General features: G+C 46.0%; 1 protein-coding gene across 2 annotated transcripts in view; it reads right to left on the bottom strand.

Moving 5' to 3' along the window:
- Positions 1 to 857: 857 nt before the first annotated feature.
- Positions 858 to 24,499, bottom strand: part of SLC2A1 (solute carrier family 2 member 1) — a 101,728-nt gene continuing 78,086 nt past the window's right edge. The window contains exons 1-10 of one of the 2 annotated variants that reach the window (XM_075190821.1): positions 23,156 to 23,410; positions 9,051 to 9,143; positions 6,339 to 6,499; positions 5,441 to 5,681; positions 5,195 to 5,357; positions 4,432 to 4,619; positions 4,148 to 4,252; positions 3,869 to 3,970; positions 3,558 to 3,761; positions 858 to 3,433 (exon numbers count right to left, since the gene is read on the bottom strand). In XM_075190821.1, coding sequence (XP_075046922.1) covers positions 3,233 to 3,433; positions 3,558 to 3,761; positions 3,869 to 3,970; positions 4,148 to 4,252; positions 4,432 to 4,619; positions 5,195 to 5,357; positions 5,441 to 5,681; positions 6,339 to 6,499; positions 9,051 to 9,143; positions 23,156 to 23,173 — 1,476 coding nt within the window. In that variant the 5' untranslated portion in view covers positions 23,174 to 23,410 and the 3' untranslated portion in view covers positions 858 to 3,232. Of the gene's footprint in view, positions 3,434 to 3,557; positions 3,762 to 3,868; positions 3,971 to 4,147; positions 4,253 to 4,431; positions 4,620 to 5,194; positions 5,358 to 5,440; positions 5,682 to 6,338; positions 6,500 to 9,050; positions 9,144 to 23,155; positions 23,411 to 24,499 lie in introns of those variants that run through there. The other variant, XM_075190820.1, reaches the window with a different exon arrangement.

Consider the following 24,499-nt stretch of genomic DNA (forward strand, 5'->3'; position numbering starts at 1 on the left):
GGTACAACTTGCTATACGCAGACCACTGACTCTCCCGCTACCTACCTGCACCTGCACAAGTCTTCTCATCACAGCGGTGGTACAACTTGCTATACGCAGACCACTGACTCTCCCGTTACCTTCCTTCATCTGTTCACGTCCACTCTACTCTCCTACCAGTACAGCTGCAAGTCGCTGACTCTCATCTATTCCATTGGTATTCTCTCTCCATCTGCTGTTATATACATTCCTACTATTCACCCTACTGCCAGAGGACCGCTGTGTAAACCCTGTCCCTCTGGTAAGCATTATCAACTGGTGAATCCTGGGCAGAACTCCTAGTGCCCGTGACATAGTGAATCTGGTTTTATGTCCTATTTTATTTTCTGAAAATTATTTGTGCAACTTATTGTATGTATTGTTATTAATTGTTGTAACCAAGCCTTGGAAACATTTTTCAGTTTAAAATACACTTAATCTACCATATTCTCCGTAATTCTTTGTGAATTTACAAAGTCCAGGGAGGCTCATGCTACATGTGTATATGATTTAAGTGTGAAACATTAACAAGTGGTTTTGGTGAACGTAAGGACACCATAGTAAATCCTTTGTGGTGGCACAAAAGGTGTATTCATTGCTGAGTGACTAAGGTGACACCAGTCACGGCCACCTGTATCTGGAACAGGCTGGGCGTTCGTAACAATCAGAATGAACAACATTTGCTGGATTGAAAACCACAGACTCTTTAAAATCTGCTCTTACCCCCCTCAACACCGTCATTCAGCACTTACAGATGAAGCCCAGCCAGTGATTGTATTTAGTACACTCAGTGTTACCCACATCAGCCCCCTCCTGAAAATCATATATAACACACAACATTTATTTCATGTCATTTTTTATTTTAAGATGGTTTTGTGACAAACTCACAATAAATAAAAAAAATTCTATTTAACAACAGTAAAAGCGCAGAAACAGTCATGAATAATGTCCTCTTACCCTGTGACACAGACGTATATATACTTACACACTGACACACTGACACACTGACCAATATTAATCCTTCACTGACACCTGACAACAGACACATCATCAATTCACGTCTGTTCCAGAATAAGGAGATTGCGACATTCTTGTGTAGTAAAATATACACAGCCCATAGAGATACAAGGTTAATAATACAGTACATTTATTAGTGAGCAATGTCTAAGAATCAGTGTCAAGATTCGTTGGTGAAACATAAATGTTAACGGACATCAAAAGAGACGTGACAAGAACCATTCTGTAACTCAATAATGAACACATTCAGTTCTCAGATTACATAATAACTACCAGATAGATTTCATTAGATGTTGGCAGGTAACCCATTCTATTAATCTGCCACAGAGACTGACAACTCTGCAATAGGCCAGTCAGTAAATAGAGAGCTATCTCCGTGGCGACCAGGGCGGCCATCTTAACAAAATATATATTTATACACATGGAGAAACCATTTACATTTTAATGTTACTAGCCAACAACTCAGTCAGGTTCGGTACACGCAATACAGTCTATGGTGACAATGTAGAAAAACAAACAAAATAGGTTTATTATGTTAAGAAACATTACATTAAAAGAGTTACAATTCAAAAATTGACCTATATTTCTTTTAACCTACTGTGCAAAAACAACATTGTGACTACGGCATATATATACACTATAATTTACACATCTAGTAACGCTATCCAACAAAAATATATATTTATATATATACCTATAAATATATATATATATAAATACCTGTATACTATACAAGAAATGTTTCTCTGTGGGTACATCGAGAAAGTGGGCTTGAAGCTGAAAGAGTGAACTACAGGATAAAATCCATCATTCTCCAGAAATATAAGAATAAAGAGGCACAAATTACAGACTAGGAGCCTCTACATGGTGATCTCTACCCACCTCGGTATATTGGGAGAGGTTTCAGTATAATTATATACAGCTTCAACCTGAAACATGTTCTTACAACTGATGGGTTGGTAAATGCAAAGCAGATGACATAACACCTACTACAGGAACACAGCCAAAGTAATATGATCAGTGCTGCTGTTAATATCCCCGCAGTAGGTGGAGCCGTCCTGCAAAGTCCTGCTCAGTGCCGAGCAGCCTCTACGCACCGCTCCGCAGCGCCGGAGACGTCATCAGTGCAGTCCAGCTTTCTCCAAGTCTGAGCATCGCGTCTTCTGCCCTGCGGCTCTTATATTAGGCCATTAATCGGCCCTGTAATCACCACAAACAATTGCTGTACCTACAGGACTTCAGCCAATACTAAACACAAATGGAATGGCAAAACGTTACACAAGCTGTACCATGAGAGTCTGCACTGCATTGTCTTGTGGAAAACATGATTGAAGAATAAATTAATCTGTAGGAAGGGTAACAGCACAGGGCCAATACAGACAGGGATGATGGGTGATCATCTAGAGGCAAACACAGTGGTCAAGAGAGTATAGAAAGCCTGAGGGACAGACAGACACGGTGTGATTATAGACAGACACAATGTACAGTCCTAGTGACCGGAGAGAATAACCTTACAGTAAGCAGATGATGTTTAATATCTCATCTTTCTCCCCACAGGACGATGTCTGACAGATCTTTATCACCCTACAACTATCTACTTTTTTCTGTGTCAGCCACGACAACCACAGGACCTGTAACGGTCCATTAACCTGGTGCAGATTGTGTCCTTCGCCCTTTCCTACAGCCAAAGAACAGGTCCAAAAGATTCTACAGTACGTAAACAGAGTCCATAATGAGCTTGATAAATACCCCACTCCCTGCCTCATGTTGCAGGTCTGAAAGCTCAAATTAATTATAAAATAATCTGTTATAAAAGGAAATCATACACACATACAAGCACACATATATAAAACAAAAAGGAGCTTCCACCCTTTCTTCTTCATCTTTCCACATTTGGGCAATGGACCTGCGAGGAGCACTAGAGACCAAAGAGATACTTTGTGGTTATTCAATAAGGTTTGAAATGCAGCGAGCAGTATTGTTTGAAAGTAGTTTGCTGCCTAGCGATGCCTCCTAAGGTGGTGGCAACATGTCAGGTGGAGAAGTTATTAAGCCCAACAAAAACTAGACTGAGTGACTCCTTCCCTCTCACTGTTCTCATCCCAAGTCCCCCTGCACCGCCAATAAACACCGGCAGAGCGGACGCAGGCAGAGAAGGAGAGGGAAGTGACGAGAGGTAGGTGTCTGAGGAGACCGGTTAAACTTGGGAATCTCCCAGGCTGTGGAACTCCTCTGGAGAAGCTTGTTTGTCAGGGTTCGAGTCTCCACCCTGCCGAAAGTCAGAGGCGATCTCATCAAAGGTGCGGCCTTTGGTCTCCGGCACCTTGAAGAAGGTGAAGATGAAGAATATGATGAGCAGCACTGTAAAGATGATGAAGACGTAGGCGCCACATAATTTCTGCAAAGCAAAGAACGTTTGTGGTTAGGAAGTAGGTTCTGGAAATATACAGAAGTCACAGCCTTAAATGGAGGACCAGTCACCGTTCAGAGAAATGTGACATGGTGAGAGTTGAAGCACCTACCTCAACATACTGGAAGCCCATCCCCACAATGAAGTTTGATGTCCAGTTGGAAAGACCGGCAACAGCAATAGCAGCAGGTCGTGGACCCTGGCTGAAGAGTTCTGCAACAATGAACCATGGTATAGGTCCTGGTCCAATTTCAAAGAATGCCACAAAGCCAAAAATGGCCACGATGCTGAGGTAGGACATCCCGGACACAGAGTCCTGTTGGAAACAGATTAGAGTAAGCGGGTGCTGTATAGATCACACTAACGCAGACCACTGTTATCTCCTACATAAATCACTTTTTGCATTTCATCTATGACACGTACCAGTAACACAAGGGCGATTGTCATCAATATAGCGCACCCAGCCATGCCACCCAGTCCGATGAGATGCAGCGTGCGGCGTCCAGCTCGCTCAACCACAAACAGCTGCAAGAAAGTAACGTCTATTATTACCGATTCCATCATTCGTTTCATCCAGGGTGTCTAGTCTGAGACCATATAGACATGTGTGTCATAAGTGCTGCAATGCCATGTAATAACATGCACACACATGTTCCGTTAACATTAAGGTTTACTGTTCAGATGAGGAGACGCTGTACTCACCGATACAACGGTAAACGCCGTATTCACAATTCCAGCACCAATTGTGGCGTAGATCGGCTGCTCAACCTGGGCTTTCTCGAATATCATGGTTGAGTAGTAGAAGACCTGAAACGAGGAACAAATTGTATTTAGGAGCTGACACATTTTCACATAAGAGGAGATTTCATTTTTGAAGTAGGATAAGACACAGTTCTTATCATTCTCAAATATTAATCTATTTCTTGTCGCCAAACTGAAATGGCTCCAGTTGGTTCTCAGAGAGAGGAGGCCGTAGCCGTCCTTACCGCATTGATGCCGGAGAGTTGCTGAGAAAGCTGTAGGACAATGGCGATGAAGATTGGCTGGCGATATAATGGGGAGCGGAACAGTTCCAGAATAGTGACCTTCTTCTCCCTCATCATCTGCCGACTTTCCTCCTTCATCTCCTGCAGGTCAGCGGTCACGTCTGTGGTGCCACGCAGCTTCTTCAGGACTGTGAAAGACACAACGGAAGCATCTCAGTAACAACATTGTTTTGTAGCATAGTAATATGGGGACTAGTTATCAAAGGGCAATAAGCCCTATTGCAGCAGAAACAGGCGTTTTCACCTTTTCCCTCTATTCTCTATATATTAAGGGGGTTATCAAAGGCAATTACCTGCATGGGGGATGGGGGGAGGTTATCAAGTATCGTTTCAAGATTAAAAGGAAATAAAATAATCCTTTCATGAAATAATTTCTTTTCAGTCCGAAGCTGTATAAAATAATAGGGATATAACCCTGCTTCCCTAGAAAATAATCATTATTTTGGGGGGCGTGGTGTAGATAATGGTAGATATAACTAGATATCATTTTTTAGCAGTAGTGATAATGGAGCTGACACTGGGCCCCCGGGCCCCCGTGCAGTACAGCAGAGTGAAGGGTCCGGACCGATAAGTAGCTGTTGTATTGCTCAGCTGCTATGGTGATAAAATATACTTAGATCACGGCAATAAGTGTAATTTTAATCAATAGACCCCGATGTCCTACTGAGCTGCTAATCCACCTTGTGGGCAGGGGGGCACTCACCACTTTTGGCTTTGTCCTCTTCATTGCGGTTGATAAGCAGAAATCGTGGACTTTCGGGGCAGAAGGGCAATACTGCGGATTGGAAAAGTGCGGGGACGAAGATACAGCCCAGAAGGAGAGGCCACAGGTCAGTGTTACCCATGATGGGCTCCAGGCCGAAGATCTGTGGACAGAGGCGGAAGTGTCACAGCCAGTTGCCCAGGGAGGGGAGTATACTGGAGACCACACAGTGATATTGTTACTTACTTGGGCAATGAGAATTCCAACTACAACTCCCAGCTGGTGCAGGGTCCCCAGGGCCCCTCGAAGAGACGTAGGTGCCACCTCCCCAACATACATGGGAACAAATCCAGTAGTAAGGCCACAGTAGAGGCCGATCACAAACCGGCCAACAATCAGCATCTCAAAGGAGTACGCCATCTTGGAGAAGCCCATAAAGATGGAAGCGATAAGTGCCAGGATATTGGCCAGTAGCATGGAGTTACGTCTGCAGACAGTAAAATACAATACGTTCAATTCACTATCCAAAATCATAAAGTTGAAGGATCAGTCTCTAAATGTAATCTAATAAGCGGTTGTTTTTGACTAATCTAATATTTTTTAGCAAAATCACCAATTATGCTGGGAAGCACTTTTCCTGTGTTGTATGATTGTACCTGGCACTTATGTAGTCTGGATAGAATGACTGTATATATAAATCTGACTAATAATACAACTAACGCTTTGTCCTGCTAGATAATGACTTGGGAAGGAGCGTCACTATTAATCTATCGGCTTCAGACACCTCTACTTACACCGCTGCATGTTATGGTCTCCTCAGACACATGTACTGATACTGGGAGGCTGATATAACCCTTTATTTAATAGAATCTGTCATTTGTATTCTTTACTTTTAACATTATGCTTGGAGATTTTCTACCTTCGACGTTCATTCTTTCTTACTAATTGGATCAATCAATCAGTGACCTTGTCAGAGTCACCTCCGCTAATGATGGTATTATGAGTCCTACCCAGAATCCTTGAGGAATGGAGGACGGAAACCTGAGCTAATTAAGGATTCTGTAAATCTTTACGTCCTTAGACTGTCTGCGCTTGTGATGAACGTCCTTCCGCAGCAGAAGAGAGGGGTGTGGTGAGGACTCACCTGCCAAATCGGTTCACAAACAGCCCCACGGAGAACGAGCCAATCATGCCGCCAACTGAGAAGATGGCCACCGACAGGGACCAGAGGGAGGTCAACGTGGCGTCTGGGACTGGCACCCCATAGCGGGAGATCCAGGTTTCATTGTAAAAGTTCTCAATGACCTACAGCAAAAAAGGGGACAAGATGAGAGATATGAGGATAGGTGCGGCTAGGAGAGGACCTCTTGTATTATCTCTTTACGCTGTGTGCATAGGGAATATAACCTATATGATAACACAGTTATCATATAGTTATGAGTACACATTAATCACCATTGTCCCTGTAATATCTGTGACTAACCAGCAGGTGTCTCTGTCAGACCACGCCCCATGTCCTGCTGGGCTCTCACTACTGATGTATTCAGCTGATGTAAGACGTCCCACACGAGGGGTGAACGAGTGCGCCCTGCCAGGCAGAAATTCCAGTTCTGTACACAATGCTGAGCGAGGAGGGTGTGTAGGAGACGAGCCGTGTGATTGGCTGACACCGGTACAATCTCACTAACCTCTCAGTGCCCAAAATACATGGAAAAAACTTTCCACATGACCTTTACGCGGCGACATCTCCTTACACATGGTGATCCCGTACATTTATTATTATATTATTAGATATGATACGGCCGGATAGCATCAAATACACCACATTCTGATGGGCCGTTCTCGTCCTACATTAACCCTTCAGCAAGTAAACAAGCACAAAGAGACCCCTGTTATCTACACGTCATTGTTTCCGGACAGGAGTGTACAGGAGCAGGCTGGGCTGGGGGGCATCTGCTCCCCAGGCTGTCCCATAGTGGGCTAACTTGGGCTGGGTCACTGGGGTACCTGCATTTTTTTCCCTTTAAAATAGGCTGTTGAGTGAAGTCTTGTCCCCAGGCTAAAATATACCAGCCCTCCCCTGGGGGTGTAACAAGACATTTGTGGGTCCTTCTGCCTGGACCGTACAGCCGGCTCTAAGGGTTAAATACCACGGCCCAGGCACATAACCACAGCTGTTATTACTCTCCAGACGCTCAGCACCAGCGCGGTGTGGAAGGAGTTAATTACGGAATGACTCAGCAGCCTCGCCCTGAGCCGCCGCCGGTTCCTGGCACAGACCCAGCAGTAACACACTGGGAGCCGCTGTACGTGCAGCTGTTCCAGGCTTACATCTGTATCCAGTTCACTGCAGCGCAAACTTATTCTCAACATATATCAATAGACGCCATTAAAACATCAGCATAGTGGCCCCCTCCCGCATACTGAAAACAAGCCGGGACCTGAGTAGGACAGGACATTATTCAGTTACACAACCCCGGGCCCTGGGGGGCCAACAAAAGCATCCAGTGTTCATTACTAGTGTGATTGTCGGCCATTGTTATCTCTCCCAATGGGTGAGGTGTGGCCGGTACACAGAGAACCGGTACAGACACAGCTTCTGTACCCGACCGATCTGCCCCGTTCCTGTTCTCTGTGTGTCACCGGCTGTGCTGGAGGTAAATACAACAATGACTGCTCTGTCGTCTCACAGCTCAGTGTGATCCTGTAGTGCGTGTTTAGTGGTAGCCATGGTGTATAAGAGCACAGTTCCTGGGAGAAATCGTCTGCAGAAAGGGGCTTTGTTTTAAGAACTGCAGCTTTGCAGGAGGTGTTGGAGCTATTTCTGCAGAATATAACAATATGAAGGTAACTGGGTGGTTGTAACAGGGAGAACCTCCAAATAGATCAGTAAACTATTAAGCTGCAAATTACTACCACAAAATGTGAGGGATCATTTCAGGGTCATGGAGGGTGGCAGAAAAATGCAGTGTTCAGTAGTGACACCAGGGGCTGGGCTGGGGGGCATCTGCCCCTACGCCAGTCCCAAACCATGCTACCTTGGGCTGGGTCACTGAGCCACCTATATTTTCTTCCCTTAAAAATGTTCCTAATAGACGGCTGAGCCGAGTCTCATCCACCCCCCCAGCCCCTGAGTGAGTAACAGGAAAACGGAGTCTGCATTACCACGGGGCAGTCAGACGCCACGTGACGTGACTGAGGGTCAGAAGCCACGTTTCGTGGCTAGGGGTCAGACGCCACGTGTGGGGGTCAGTATTTGCGGTGTGTCAGATTCATTCGCTGCCACCAATGTTTCCGTAATGTCCCGTCTCTGTACGAGGGAATTGTCTGTGTGTCTCTGACACTCGCTCTCAGGCACTGGAGTACACAATAAGCTGGCAGAGGAGAGGTTAACAGGATCCTGATAAGATGTCAGCAGCCAGGCTAATCTCCATAATGAGATGTACTATTCTAGGACCTGCCGTCTTGTTTATGTTTCAGTCTAGCGACGCACATCTCCCGCCACTGGCTGGTGGCAAACTGCTCTCACGTTCACCCCAAAGGCCCCCGGTGCCTGCCAGCAGACCCACAGTGCTCTAACGAGCAGTAACACTGACTATAACTCATCCCGGTGCAGCCAATCAGACACTTGTTGTCATTGTGTCACTTGCGCTACACAGCTGGAAGCTAACTGCTGATTGGTTGCTGTGGTTTCGTGTCAATGTTGTAATTCAATGTAATGTTAATGAATAATCCCTTCTAAGCTGTTACCTGGTGTCTCTAGGGTCGCATCAGCCTCTTATAACTGTGTAATTATAATGCTGATAGCACTGAGATGGGAACCTGTACGTTTATCAATACAAAGCAAGACTCTTACCTTCTGCGGGGCATTGATCACCCCCGTGTTGTAACCGAACTGTAATGATCCAAGGACAGCGACACCCACCGCCACCATTAACCTTACTGTCACCTGTGGAAGAGATAGAGAAACGCGTGAGTCCGGCCAATACATAACCAAATATAATTCACTCATATCATCTATATGGTCCAGGACCCTCTATCCCGTCCCGGGGTCTGTGTAACCCCCATGTAATATGTTGTAAGGCACAGCTTGCTGATTGAGCTGGGGTTCTGTGGCCGCATGTTGGGGGTGCTTTATTGGGCTACAATTTACCATCCTCAGTAAAATGACATTGAACCAGCATAGCTGTAAGAGATATGAAGGGTATTTACTAACAGTGGGAAATTATATATTACATTATGCAGTAACTGATAACAAGCAATCAGACGATTACATTATCTATCTCCCACAATATATATCAGTCTAATTCCTGATTGGATGCTGTGGGTAATATCTAAATAATTTGGGGGAGTATTTCACAAATTGTTTTCACAAAGTAAATCATGCGATGTCTAGTAAACAGTTGTTATATGAAGTTGTATTAGACATGAATAACTTTGTTTGCAGAACATTACTGAGTCACGTCACCTGCTTACACAAACCTGGATCAGTGGGTACACGAAGCAGTGTCAGCTTATTGTCAAACACCAGGAAAAGTCATTTTCATGGGAACTACTAAGTAGTAAGAGACTGATTCTGTTATAGCTCAGCAAGTACTAATATTATATATTACATTATGAGTATAATATATAGATATTATTATAATTCAGCATACAGCGATATTATATATTACATTATAAGTGTAATATATAGATATTATTATAATTCAGCATACAGCGATATTGTATATTACATTATGAGTATAATATATAGATATTATAATTCAGCATACAGCGATATTGTATATTACATTATAAGTATAATATATAGATGTTATTATAATTCAGCATACAGCGATATTGTATATTACATTATAAGTATAATATATAGACGGGATCTTCAGCGATAACAGATATCGCAGTCTCCGGTCAGCCAGCTTATTTCAGAACATAAGAAAGCTGCTTGTGTACATTATCCGGCCCGGCAGACCTGGATACTGTTTATACAATGGTTGGCTTGTTTGGGATTTGATGTGTAAAGAGGGTGAAGTCTGTTTTCCATGTTTCTGAAAGGATCGATTCTTTCCACAGCAGCAAAAGACCTTGGGCTCAGCAGAGAAAACTCCTTGTGTGCCCTAAGCGGATTGTGGCCCTCCTGGCAGAGCCCCCCTAACGTAAAGCCCTAATGACTGCTGTGTGAGGTTAGGTTCTGCTGGGAGTCGTCTCCAAGCATCCACTACTCCTCCAGCAAAGTCCAATTTCTAACATTAAAGCTGAGCTCACAGGTATTTCAGGGTTAATATGAAGGAAATTCCACATAAACTGGAGGCAAAGTGACCCCGCATCCTATAGAAATCCCCCCACTTTCCCTCATGAGAAATAACTGGATTTCATGGTAATTTGGCTGTTTATGGCATTAATCCGGAGTCTCTCCTTCTCAGGGAATCCTCCAATTCACCATCAAACAGTATTCCTTATACAATATGAAGGCAATTTAATTCCATTTACAGACAATCTACATCCACGTTTACAGCACAATCCCCCTCCCCATCTCATAAGTTTGTGCTACACAATAAGATTCCTTAGAGAAGAGGATGATGACCCCCAAACCACAGGTTAAATATGTAGCTGTAACTATATATTAACACTGAATATTATTAGTGATCAGGCAGATGTGACCAGAGTATCTCACATAACTTTATCTCATGTTCCATATGCCCAGCGGTCAGTGTGACAGCCTTTCCTCACATTAATATACCACCAATAAGGTTACACTCATACTATTTACAGAGAATAATATATAGACTATAGGGAACAGTGCTCAGCGTGGTTCTATAAATCCCACCCTCGTTACTCTCATCCTCTCCAGACCAGGGGATTATGTTCAGATTAAGGAATCTTTGCAGGTTGATCCTGTGGTTTAAAGATCTCTTAGTATGAGCTAATAAAGTGGGCAGCAGTTAGAAGGATATGCAGAATATCAGCTATTTGATGCTATTAGTACACAGTGCGCTACTCCCCCTATCCTCAGATACTGATCTATATAGGATGGGTCTCTGGTATCTCCCTCTAGCCTCGGATACTGATCTATATAGGAAGGGTCTCTGGTATCTCCCCCTAGCCTCGGATATCTCCCTCTAGCCTCGGATACTGATCTATATAGGATGGGTCTCTGGTATCTCCCCCTAGCCTCGGATACTGATCTATATAGGAAGGGTCTCTGGTATCTCCCCCTAGCCTCGGATATCTCCCTCTAGCCTCGGATACTGATCTATATAGGATGGGTCTCTGGTATCTCCCCCTAGCCTCGGATACTGATCTATATAGGAAGGGTCTCTGGTATCTCCCCCTAGCCTTGGATATCTCCCTCTAGCCTCGGATACTGATCTATATAGGATGGGTCTCTGGTATCTCCCCCTAGCCTCGGATACTGATCTAAATAGAAAGGGTTTCTGGTGTCTCCCCCTAGCCTCGGATACTGATCTATATAGGATGGGTCTCTGGTATCCCCCCCCCATGGCCTCAGATACTGATCTATATAGGATGGGTCTCTGGTATCTCCCCCTAGCCTCGGATACTGATCTATATAGGATGGGTCTCTGGTATCTCCCCCTAGCCTCGGATACTGAATTATATAGGATGGGTCTCTGGTATCTCCCCCTAGCCTCGGATACTGATCTATATAAGATGGGTCTCTGGTATCTCCCCCATCCTCGGATACTGATCTATATAGGATGGGTCTCTGGTATCTCCCCCCCTGGCCTCGGATACTGATCTATATAGGATGGGTCTCTGGTATCTCCCCCTAGCCTCGGATACTGAATTATATAGGATGGGTCTCTGGTATCTCCCCCTAGCCTCGGATACTGATCTATATAAGATGGGTCTCTAGTATCTCCCCCTATCCTCGGATACTGATCTATATAGAATAGGTCTCTGGTATCTCCCCCTAGCCTCGAATACTGATCTATTTAAGATGGGTCTCTGGTATCTCCCCCTAGCCTCGGATACTGATCTATATAAGATGGGTCTCTAGTATCTCCCCCTATCCTCGGATACTGATCTATATAGGATAGGTCTCTGGTATCTCCCCCTAGCCTCGGATACTGATCTATATAGGAAGGGTCTCTGGTATCTCCCCCTAGCCTCGGATACTGTTCTATATAGGATGGGTCTCTGGTATCTCCCCCAAGCCTCGGATACTGATCTATATAGGATGGGTCTCTGGTATCTCCCCCTACCCTCGGATACTGATCTATATAGGATGGGTCTCTGGTATCTCCCCCCCCCTGGCCTCGGATACTGATCTATATAAGATGGGTCTCTAGTATCTCCCCCTATCCTCGGATACTGATCTATATAGGATAGGTCTCTGGTATCTCCCCCTAGCCTCGAATACTGATCTATTTAAGATGGGTCTCTGGTATCTCCCCCTAGCCTCGGACACTGATCTATATAAGATGGGTCTCTAGTATCTTCCCCTATCCTCGGATACTGATCTATATAGGATAGGTCTCTGGTATCTCCCCCTAGCCTCGGATACTGATCTATATAGGATGGGTCTCTGGTATCTTCCCCTAGCCTCGGATACTGATCTATATAGGATGGGTCTCTGGTATCTCCCCCAAGCCTCGGATACTGATCTATATAGGATGGGTCTCTGGTATCTCCCCCAAGCCTCGGATACTGATCTATATAGGATGGGTCTCTGGTATCTCCCCCAAGCCTCGGATACTGATCTATATAGGATGGGTCTCTGGTATCTCCCCCTAGCCTCGAATACTGATCTATATAAGATGGGTCTCTGGTATCTCCCCCATCCTCGGATACTGTCTATATAGGATGGGTCTCTGGTATCCCCCCCCCCTGGCCTCGGATACTGATCTATATAAGATGGGTCTCTGGTATCTCCCCCATCCTCGGATACTGTCTATATAGGATGGGTCTGTGGTATCTCCCCCCCCCCCCCGGCCTCAGATACTGATCTCTATAAGATGGGTCTCTGGTATCTCCCCCTAGCCTCGGATACTGATCTATATAGGATGGGTCTCTGGTATCTCTCCCTAGCCTCGGATACTGATCTATATAAGATGGGTCTCTGGTATCTCCCCCATCCTCGGATACTGATCTATATAGGATGGGTTTCTGGTATCTCCCCCCCCCCCTGGCCTCGGATACTGATCTATATAGGATGGGTCTCTGGTATCTCCCCCTAGCCTCGGATACTGATCTATATAAGATGGGTCTCTAGTATCTCCCCCTATCCTCGGATACTGATCTATATAGGATAGGTCTCTGGTATCTCCCCCTAGCCTCGGATACTGATCTATATAGGATGGGTCTCTGGTATCTCCCCCTAGCCTCGGATACTGATCTATATAGGATGGGTCTCTGGTATCTCCCCCAAGCCTCGGATACTGATCTATATAGGATGGGTCTCTGGTATCTCCCCCTAGCCTCGGATACTGATCTATATAGGATGGGTCTCTGGTATCTACCCCCCCCTGGCCTCGGATACTGATCTATATAAGATGGGTCTCTAGTATCTCCCCCTATCCTCGGATACTGATCTATATAGGATAGGTCTCTGGTATCTCCCCCTAGCCTCGGATACTGATCTATATAGGATGGGTCTCTGGTATCTCCCCCAAGCCTCGGATACTGATCTATATAGGATGGGTCTCTGGTATCTCCCCCTAGCCTCGAATACTGATCTATATAAGATGGGTCTCTGGTATCTCCCCCATCCTCGGATACTGTCTATATAGGATGGGTCTCTGGTATCCCCCCCCCCTGGCCTCGGATACTGATCTATATAAGATGGGTCTCTGGTATCTCCCCCATCCTCGGATACTGTCTATATAGGATGGGTCTCTGGTATCTCTCCCTAGCCTCGGATACTGATCTATATAAGATGGGTCTCTGGTATCTCCCCCATCCTCGGATACTGATCTATATAGGATGGGTTTCTGGTATCTCCCCCCCCCCTGGCCTCGGATACTGATCTATATAGGATGGGTCTCTGGTATCTCCCCCTAGCCTCGAATACTGATCTATTTAAGATGGGTCTCTGGTATCTCCCCCTAGCCTCGGATACTGATCTATATAAGATGGGTCTCTAGTATCTCCCCCTATCCTCGGATACTGATCTATATAGGATGGGTCTGTGGTATCTCCCCCCCCCCCCCGGCCTCAGATACTGATCTATTTAAGATGGGTCTCTGGTATCTCCCCCTAGCCTCGGATACTGATCTATATAAGATGGGTCTCTAGTATCTCCCCCTATCCTCGGATACTGATCTATATAGGATGGGTCTGTGGTATCTCCCCCTAGCCTCGGATACTGATCTATATAGGATGGGTCTCTGGTATCTCCCCCTAGCCTCGGATACTGATCTATATAGGATGGGTCTCTGGTATCTCCCCCAAGCCTCGGATACTGATCTATATAGGATGGGTCTCTGGTATCTCCCCCTAGCCTCGGATACTGATCTATATAGGATGGGTCTCTGGTATCTACCCCCCCCTGGCCTCGGATACTGATCTATATAAGATGGGTCTCTAGTATCTCCCCCTATCCTCGGATACTGATCTATATAGGATAGGTCTCTGGTATCTCCCCCTAGCCTCGAATACTGATCTATTTAAGATGGGTCTCTAGTATCTTCCCCTATCCTCGGAGACTGATCTATATAGGATAGGTCTCTGGTATCTCCCCCTAGCCTCGGATACTGATCTATATAGGATGGGTCTCTGGTATCTCCCCCAAGCCTCGGATACTGATCTATATAGGATGGGTCTCTGGTATCTCCCCCTAGCCTCGAATACTGATCTATATAAGATGGGTCTCTGGTATCTCCCCCATCCTCGGATACTGTCTATATAGGATGGGTCTCTGGTATCCCCCCCCCCTGGCCTCGGATACTGATCTATATAAGATGGGTCTCTGGTATCTCCCCCATCCTCGGATACTGTCTATATAGGATGGGTCTCTGGTATCTCCCCCCCCCCCCCGGCCTCAGATACTGATCTATATAAGATGGGTCTCTGGTATCTCCCCCTAGCCTCGGATACTGATCTATATAGGATGGGTCTCTGGTATCTCCCCCAAACCTCGGATACTGATCTATATAGGATGGGTCTCTGGTATCTCTCCCTAGCCTCGGATACTGATCTATATAAGATGGGTCTCTGGTATCTCCCCCATCCTCGGATACTGATCTATATAGGATGGGTTTCTGGTATCTCTCCCCCCCCTGGCCTCGGATACTGATCTATATAGGATGGGTCTCTGGTATCTCCCCCTAGCCTCGGATACTGATCTATATAAGATGGGTCTCTAGTATCTCCCCCTATCCTCGGATACTGATCTATATAGGATAGGTCTCTGGTATCTCCCCCTAGCCTCGAATACTGATCTATTTAAGATGGGTCTCTGGTATCTCCCCCTAGCCTCGGATACTGATCTATATAAGATGGGTCTCTAGTATCTCCCCCTATCCTCGGATACTGATCTATATAGGATAGGTCTCTGGTATCTCCCCCTAGCCTCGGATACTGATCTATATAGGATGGGTCTCTGGTATCTCCCCCTAGCCTCGGATACTGATCTATATAGGATGGGTCTCTGGTATCTCCCCCAAGCCTCGGATACTGATCTATATAGGATGGGTCTCTGGTATCTCCCCCTAGCCTCGGATACTGATCTATATAGGATGGGTCTCTGGTATCTCCCCCAAGCCTCGGATACTGATCTATATAGGATGGGTCTCTGGTATCTCCCCCTCGCCTCGGATACTAAATTATATAGGATGGGTCTTTGGTATCTCCCTCTAGCCTCGGATACTGATCTATATAAGATGGGTCTCTGGTATCTCCCCCATCCTCGGATACTGATCTATATAGGATGGGTCTCTGGTATCTCCCCCCCCTGGCCTCGGATACTGATCTATATAAGATGGGTCTCTAGTATCTCCCCCTATCCTCGGATACTGATCTATATAGGATAGGTCTCTGGTATCTCCCCCTAGCCTCGAATACTGATCTATTTAAGATGGGTCTCTGGTATCTCCCCCTAGCCTCGGATACTGATCTATATAAGATGGGTCTCTAGTATCTTCCCCTATCCTCGGAGACTGATCTATATAGGATAGGTCTCTGGTATCTCCCCCTAGCCTCGGATACTGATTTATATAGGATGGGTCTCTGGTATCTTCCCCTAGCCTCGGATACTGATCTATATAGGATGGGTCTCTGGTATCTCCCCCAAGCCTCGGATACTGATCTATATAGGATGGGTCTCTGGTATCTCCCCCTAGCCTCGGATACTGATCTATATAGGATGGGTCTCTGGTATCTCCCCCAAGCCTCGGATACTGATCTATATAGGATGGGTCTCTGGTATCTCCCCCTAGCCTCGAATACTGATCTATATAAGATGGGTCTCTGGTATCTCCCCCATCCTCGGATACTGTCTATATAGGATGGGTCTCTGGTATCCCCCCCCCCTGGCCTCGGATACTGATCTATATAAGATGGGTCTCTGGTATCTCCCCCATCCTCGGATACTGTCTATATAGGATTGGTCTCTGGTATCTACCCCCCCCCCCCGGCCTCAGATACTGATCTATATAAGATGGGTCTCTGGTATCTCCCCCATCCTCCGATACTGTCTATATAGGATGGGTCTCTGGTATCCCCCCCCCCCTGGCCTCGGATACTGATCTATATAAGATGGGTCTCTGGTATCTCCCCCTAGCCTCGGATACTGATCTATATAAGATGGGTCTCTGGTATCTCCCCCCCCCCCGGCCTCAGATACTGATCTATATAAGATGGGTCTCTGGTATCTCCCCCTAGCCTCGGATACTGATCTATATAGGATGGGTCTCTGGTATCTCCCCCCCTGGCCTCGGATACTGATCTATATAGGATGGGTCTCTAGTATCTCTCCCTAGCCTCGGATACTGATCTATATAAGATGGGTCTCTAGTATCTCTCCCTAGCCTCGGATACTGATCTATATAAGATGGGTCTCTGGTATCTCCCCCTAGCCTCGGATACTGATCTATATAAGATGGGTCTCTGGTATCTCCCCCTAGTCTCGGATACTGATCTATATAGGATGGGTCTCTAGTATCTCTCCCAAGCCTCGGATACTGATCTATATAAGATGGGTCTCTGGTATCTCCCCTAGCCTCGGATACTGATCTATATAAGATGGGTCTCTGGTATCTCCCCCTAGCCTCGGATACTGATCTATATAAGATGGGTCTCTGGTATCTCCCCCATCCTCGGATACTGATCTATATAGGATGGGTCTCTGGTATCTCCCCCATCCTCGGATACTGATCTATATAGGATGGGTCTCTGGTATCTCCCCCATCCTCGGATACTGATCTATATAGGATGGGTCTCTGGTATCTCCCCCCCCCCCCCGGCCTCAGATACTGATCTATATAAGATGGGTCTCTGGTATCTCCCCCTAGCCTCGAATACTGATCTATTTAAGATGGGTCTCTGGTATCTCCCCTAGCCTCAGATACTGATCTATATAAGATGGGTCTCTATTATCTCCCCCTATCCTCGGATACTGATCTATATAGGATAGGTCTCTGGTATCTCCCCCTAGCCTCGGATACTGATCTATATAGGATGGGTCTCTGGTATCTCCACCTAGCCTCGGATACTGATCTATATAGGATGGGTCTCTGGTATCTCCCCCAAGCCTCGGATACTGATCTATATAGGATGGGTCTCTGGTATCTCCCCCTACCCTCGGATACTGATCTATATAGGATGGGTCTCTGGTATCTCCCCCCCCCTGGCCTTGGATACTGATCTATATAAGATGGGTCTCTAGTATCTCCCCCTATCCTCGGATACTGATCTATATAGGATAGGTCTCTGGTATCTCCCCCTAGCCTCGGATACTGATCTATATAGGATGGGTCTCTGGTATCTTCCCCTAGCCTCGGATACTGATCTATATAGGATGGGTCTCTGGTATCTCCCCAAGCCTCGGATACTGATCTATATAGGATGGGTCTCTGGTATCTCCCCCTAGCCTCGGATACTGATCTATATAGGATGGGTCTCTGGTATCTCCCCCAAGCCTCGGATACTGATCTATATAGGATGGGTCTCTGGTATCTCCCCCTAGCCTCGAATACTGATCTATATAAGATGGGTCTCTGGTATCTCCCCCATCCTCGGATACTGTCTATATAGGATGGGTCTCTGGTATCCCCCCCCCCTGGCCTCGGATACTGATCTATATAAGATGGGTCTCTGGTATCTCCCCCATCCTCGGATACTGTCTATATAGGATTGGTCTCTGGTATCTACCCCCCCCCCGGCCTCAGATACTGATCTATATAAGATGGGTCTCTGGTATCTCCCCCATCCTCGGATACTGTCTATATAGGATGGGTCTCTGGTATCCCCCCCCCCTGGCCTCGGATACTGATCTATATAAGATGGGTCTCTGGTATCTCCCCTAGCCTCGGATACTGATCTATATAAGATGGGTCTCTGGTATCTCCCCCCCCCCCGGCCTCAGATACTGATCTATATAAGATGGGTCTCTGGTATCTCCCCCTAGCCTCGGATACTGATCTATATAGGTTGGGTCTCTGGTATCTCCCCCCCCTGGCCTCGGATACTGATCTATATAGGATGGGTCTCTAGTATCTCTCCCTAGCCTCGGATACTGATCTATATAAGATGGGTCTCTAGTATCTCTCCCTAGCCTCGGATACTGATCTATATAAGATGGGTCTCTGGTATCTCCCCCTAGCCTCGGATACTGATCTATATAAGATGGGTCTCTGGTATCTCCCCCTAGTCTCGGATACTGATCTATATAGGATGGGTCTCTAGTATCTCTCCCAAGCCTCGGATACTGATCTATATAAGATGGGTCTCTGGTATCTCCCCCTAGCCTCGGATACTGATCTATATAAGATGGGTCTCTGGTATCTCCCCCTAGCCTCGGATACTGATCTATATAAGATGGGTCTCTGGTATCTCCCCCATCCTCGGATACTGATCTATATAGGATGGGTCTCTGGTATCTCCCCCATCCTCGGATACTGATCTATATAGGATGGGTCTCTGGTATCTCCCCCATCCTCGGATACTGATCTATATAGGATGGGTCTCTGGTATCTCCCCCCCCCCCCCCGGCCTCAGATACTGATCTATATAAGATGGGTCTCTGGTATCTCCCCCTAGCCTCGGATACTGATCTATATAGGATGGGTCTCTGGTATCTCCCCCCCCCCCCCCCCCGGCCTCGGATACTGATCTATATAGGATGGGTCTCTGGTATCTCCCCCTTCTGTGCTATAAGATCCTCTAGATTCCGTCCGCAGGACACTATACTGGGTGGGCGCACTAGTTACCCCTTCAGTGTGGGACCCAGAACAAGCACTGTGAAATATTCAGCATATAGATATAACCCTGACATCTGCACCAAGTACTATGACCACCATAGACCAGTCCTGGCCAATCTGTGGCTCCCCCGGTGTGCTTCCAGCTACCACCAGGCTGTTATCTGGCAAAACATGCTGGGACTTGTAGTCTCACAATACCTGGAGAGCCACAGACTATTATTAGACAAGGAAGTTGTGAGGTTCCGGGTGTGGAAGGTGATGCGGTTGGTCAGCTGATAGGTGTGGTGACACTCATATATGATGTTTTCACTGTTGGTGAACTCATTATTACCACAGAATTATTAGCTAGATTTTCCGGTTCTACTAAATTACATGACATTGGTCTAATACAACAGAGGGTTTATTGTGTGAGCGAACCCTGAGATGGGTGTTCTGTGACCCTCACAGGAGAAATATACTGTGATATGAGGCCTGGGGTGGGAATTATGTGACCCAACAGGTTGAATTATCCTAGGGGTAGCACGGTGGCTCAGTGGTTAGCACTTCTGCCTCACAGCACTGGGGTCATGAGTTCTATGCCTGACCATGGGCTTATGTGTGTGGAGTTTGTATGTTCTCCCTGTGTTTGCGTGGGTTTCCTCCGGGTGCTCCGGTTTCCTCTCACACTCCAAAAACATACTGGTAGGTTAACAGGTTGCTATTAAATTGTCCTTAGTCTCTGTCTGTCTGTCTGTGTGTATGTTATGGAATTTAGACTGTAAGCTCCAATGGGGCAGGGACTGATGTGAGTTCTCTGTACAGCGCTGCGGAATTAGTGGTGCTATATAAATAGATGATGATGATTCTGTGATATGTGGACTGAGGAGGGTGTTAAGTGGCCCACAGGGTGTGATATAGGGATGGAAGGGTTAATGTACAATGTATGTTCCTGTAGTATCATTGGCTCAGTGTATCCTCTAAGGATGTATAAATTCCATTTATCTGACACATATGTGTCAGGAAACGTTTACAGTCTAAGTGATCATAGTTCTTTATGATGTTCTGGTGCAATAAGATGTGGCATAATCCCCAATCTCACCAAATACAATGTTAAAGGAAGACAAGGTTATAATAATGTTGAAAACCCCAGGATTCCTGCCCCTGCGTCAGCCACAGTCATGAGATACAGAAATGTGTATTTATAGTAATGATGACGGACTCTCTGGCAGGAGAGAAATCTACAAATGTTTCATCAGTGTTCTGGATGGAGAAACATTATTACACCCAGTTACAATGTATCAGATGCTACATTATACATCATGATCTTTCTGTGTATACAGATGTATCAGATGCTACACTAAACACGTCAGTAAGGGGTACATGTGGTTCCCATCATGTACATGTGGCAGGGGTCACTTCCTGCCCCAGTCATCTCAAGTGAAATCATTCTGAGAAGCACAGACATATTTCTGGAAGGCTCGTCCTCCTCAGCCAATGAGGAGCCAGTCATAGGAACCCAGCAACGTACAGTCACCTTTCCCCTACATAGCAGCCTCCCCGCCCCAGTTACAAGAGAGGAAGGATGCTCCTGACTACACTACACCCAGATTGTGGCATCGGCGGTGTCTGTGACTATGGCATTGCATCATACTCTATGTAGCAGCTGTCCTCATGTAGACACTACAGGCAGCAGGCTAGGATACACAGGGGAAAGGTCATATCACAAGTATCCTGTTAACCCTGATTGTACAGTTCTGACCAGGGCCCTATCTGTGTGGAGTTTGTATGTTCTCCTCCTGTTTGTGTCCTCCAGGTGCTGTGATATCCTCCCACAGTGCAAAGATGTACTGGGAGGGTACCTGGCTTCTGAAAATAATGGATGCAAGTGTGTGTGTGTGTGTGTGTGTGTGTGTGTGTGTGTGTGTGTGACTGTGTGTGTGTGTGAGAGTGAGTGACTGTGTGTGTGTGTGTGTGTGTGTGTGACTGTGTGTGTGTGTGTGTGTGTGTGTGTGTGTGTGTGTGTGTGTGTGTGTGACTGTGTGTGTGTGTGTGTGACTGTGTGTGTGTGTGTGTGTGTGTGTGTGTGTGTGTGTGTGTGTGTGTACATGTGTGTGTGTGTACATGTGTGTGTGAGTGTGTGTGTACATGTGTGTGTGTGTGTACATGTGTGTGTGTGTACATGTGTGTGTGTGTGTGTGTGTGTGTGTGTGTGTACATGTGTGTGTGAGTGTGTGTGTACATGTGTATGTGGTAGACATCTAGATTATAAGCTCCAGTGGTGCAGAGGCCGGTGTGAATGATAAATACTCTCTGTACAGCGCTGTGTAACATAGTAGCGCTATATGGATAATAAATATGTAACCTCAGTGTAATGATTTACCTGCTGTCACTCTCCCCACCTCTAAATATCACCCCTCCAGGCAACAAAGGGTTAGTTCTCTCATACAGTTATATGTTGCAGCATATGGGCAGCACGGTGGCTCAGTGGTTAGCACTTCTGCCTCACAGCACTGGGGTCATGAGTTTGATTCCCCACCATGGCCTTATCTGTGTGGAGTTTGTATGTTCTCCCCGTGTTTGCGTGGGTTTCCTCCGGGTGCTCCGGTTTCCTCCCACACTCCGAAAACATACTGGTAGGTTGGCTGCTAACAAATTGACCCTAGTCTCTCTATCTGTCTGTCTATGTGTATATTAGGGAATTTAGACTGTAAGCTCCATTGGGGCAGGGACTGATGTGAGTGAGTTCTCTGTACAGCGCTGTGTAATTAGTGGCGCTATATAAATAAATGATGATGATGATGATGATGTTCTTCAGTCCCCCACAACCACACCAGCGTTGCCCCCCCATGTGGCTCTACAAGGCTTCTGTAGGCTTACAGGTTATACAATCATAATGTAATAGGTGTATAATGTGGCCCTTACCATGGAAGGATGGGGGCCCACTGACTATGGTGGGGGCAGAGTATTCCCCAAGAAGCCCCTCAGACCTCTCCAACAATGTCCTGTACACTGAGTAAGGCGCCATCCTAGAGGTACCAAGGAAGAGGTCATTTCAGTCCTCCCCCCATCCCCCCCCCCCCATCCCCCCTACAGGTACAGGCTGCTCCAGCACCATCAGCCCAGACACATGGGGGGGGGGGGCTCTCATGAGAAAGTTTCTCTGTCACTAACTGAAGGCTCAGCTAGGAATGTCCATGTGGGGGGGGGGGGCTACATCCAGAAAGGTGGGGATGTCCCACAGGACAGGGATCTGGCAGGAGGACAGCAGAGGAGGTCAGTGACCTGTGGGCCAGGGGCTAATGTGACCCCGGAGGTCACTGTGTAATATGGCTGCATTCCTGTCCTTGGGATCCAGGACATTAGGACAAAGGTCCCACAGTAAGAACCAGCATCAGGGAGAACTGGCAGGATCCAGCCACCTCTGACCACAAGAGCTTACACCCCAAGGATAATACAGACTGACACAACTTATATTACACAGCACAGAGGCCACCTCTGACCACAAGAGCTTACACCCCAAGGATAATACAGACTGACACAACTTATATTACACAGCACAGAGGTGGTAGTGACCCCCAGAGAGCCCATCATTAACAATGATCCCTACCTTTCCTCCCGACTCCATCCCGGCGATTGTGTCAGTGAGCGATATAATCCCGATACTGCTTATCCGAGCGGTGTCCCGATCTTTACTATCTGCGCTGTATGATGATCCCGATCTTTACTATATGTCTGTATGATGATCCCGATCTCTACTATATGTCTGTATGATGATCCCGATCTTTACTATATGTCTGTATGATGATCCCGATCTTTGCGATCTGCGCTGTGTTCTCTATCTGTGCTCTGCGCCGCTGCCGGCTCCGGGTGTCTTATACCAGAGGGGTGTGTGCGCCCAGCTCATCTGTCATTGGTCAATACGGTACTGACGTCACCTCAAGCCCAACCCCCCCCTGACACACCTCCTGACACCCGTCATACTGTCATGTGCTACATTGTAGCCTCATTATATATATTATATACACTGTATCATCTTTATAGGTATATTATATACATTGTATCCACTTTGTAACCTCAGTACATATATATATATATATATATATATATATATATATATATATATATATATATATATATATATATTATACATTGTATCATCTTTATAGGTATATTATACATTGTAACCTCAGTACATATATATATATATATATATATATATATATATATATATATATACATATTATACATTGTATCCTCATTATATATATTACATACATTGTATTCTCTATATACATTGTGCGCCATCATGTATATATATATATATATATATATATACAGTGTGTGCAGTGAGAGCTGTAAATGCAGTAAGTTTAGTGGCTGCAGTGAGTATGTGAGTACACTGATTGTAGAAAATACAATTCGTACAGTGAGTGCACCAGGGCAGTGAATGCTGTAAATGCAGTGAGTGCACTGCCTATGCTGACTGCACTCACTAATTGCAGCAGTGCAGTGTGCACATTACTGCAGTGAGTGAGCAGCACACTGGATGGTTGTAATGCAGTCAGTTTAGATGCCTGCTCCTATGTTTGAGCCACTCACAGTATAATTTGCAGTGCAGTTGTGCAGGGTGTGTAGGTGCCAATTCCCAGGGACAGTCCCTGATATTTTAAGATTTGTTCCTGGAAATATTTTACCGTTCTGAGCATCTGCTCAGTAAAACCCTCTTATTCTGTACGTTAGAGGTAACTCTACCTTGTGTTCTAGCTCTATGTTATTATCTACAGAAGAGGAGAAACCGTGAGGATCACATTCAGTGACTCTATGGGGATTGTAGTGCTCCAGAGCCGCTGAGACACAGCAACTTGTGTCTGGAAACTGTTTCACAAAGCTGGAAACTTTGTGTCTTTCCTGGGACAGATTGTGAGTATTCATCATATACAGACATAGAAAA

This window comes from Mixophyes fleayi, chromosome 11 (assembly GCF_038048845.1).
Source record: "Mixophyes fleayi isolate aMixFle1 chromosome 11, aMixFle1.hap1, whole genome shotgun sequence".
NCBI lineage: Eukaryota > Metazoa > Chordata > Amphibia > Anura > Limnodynastidae > Mixophyes > Mixophyes fleayi.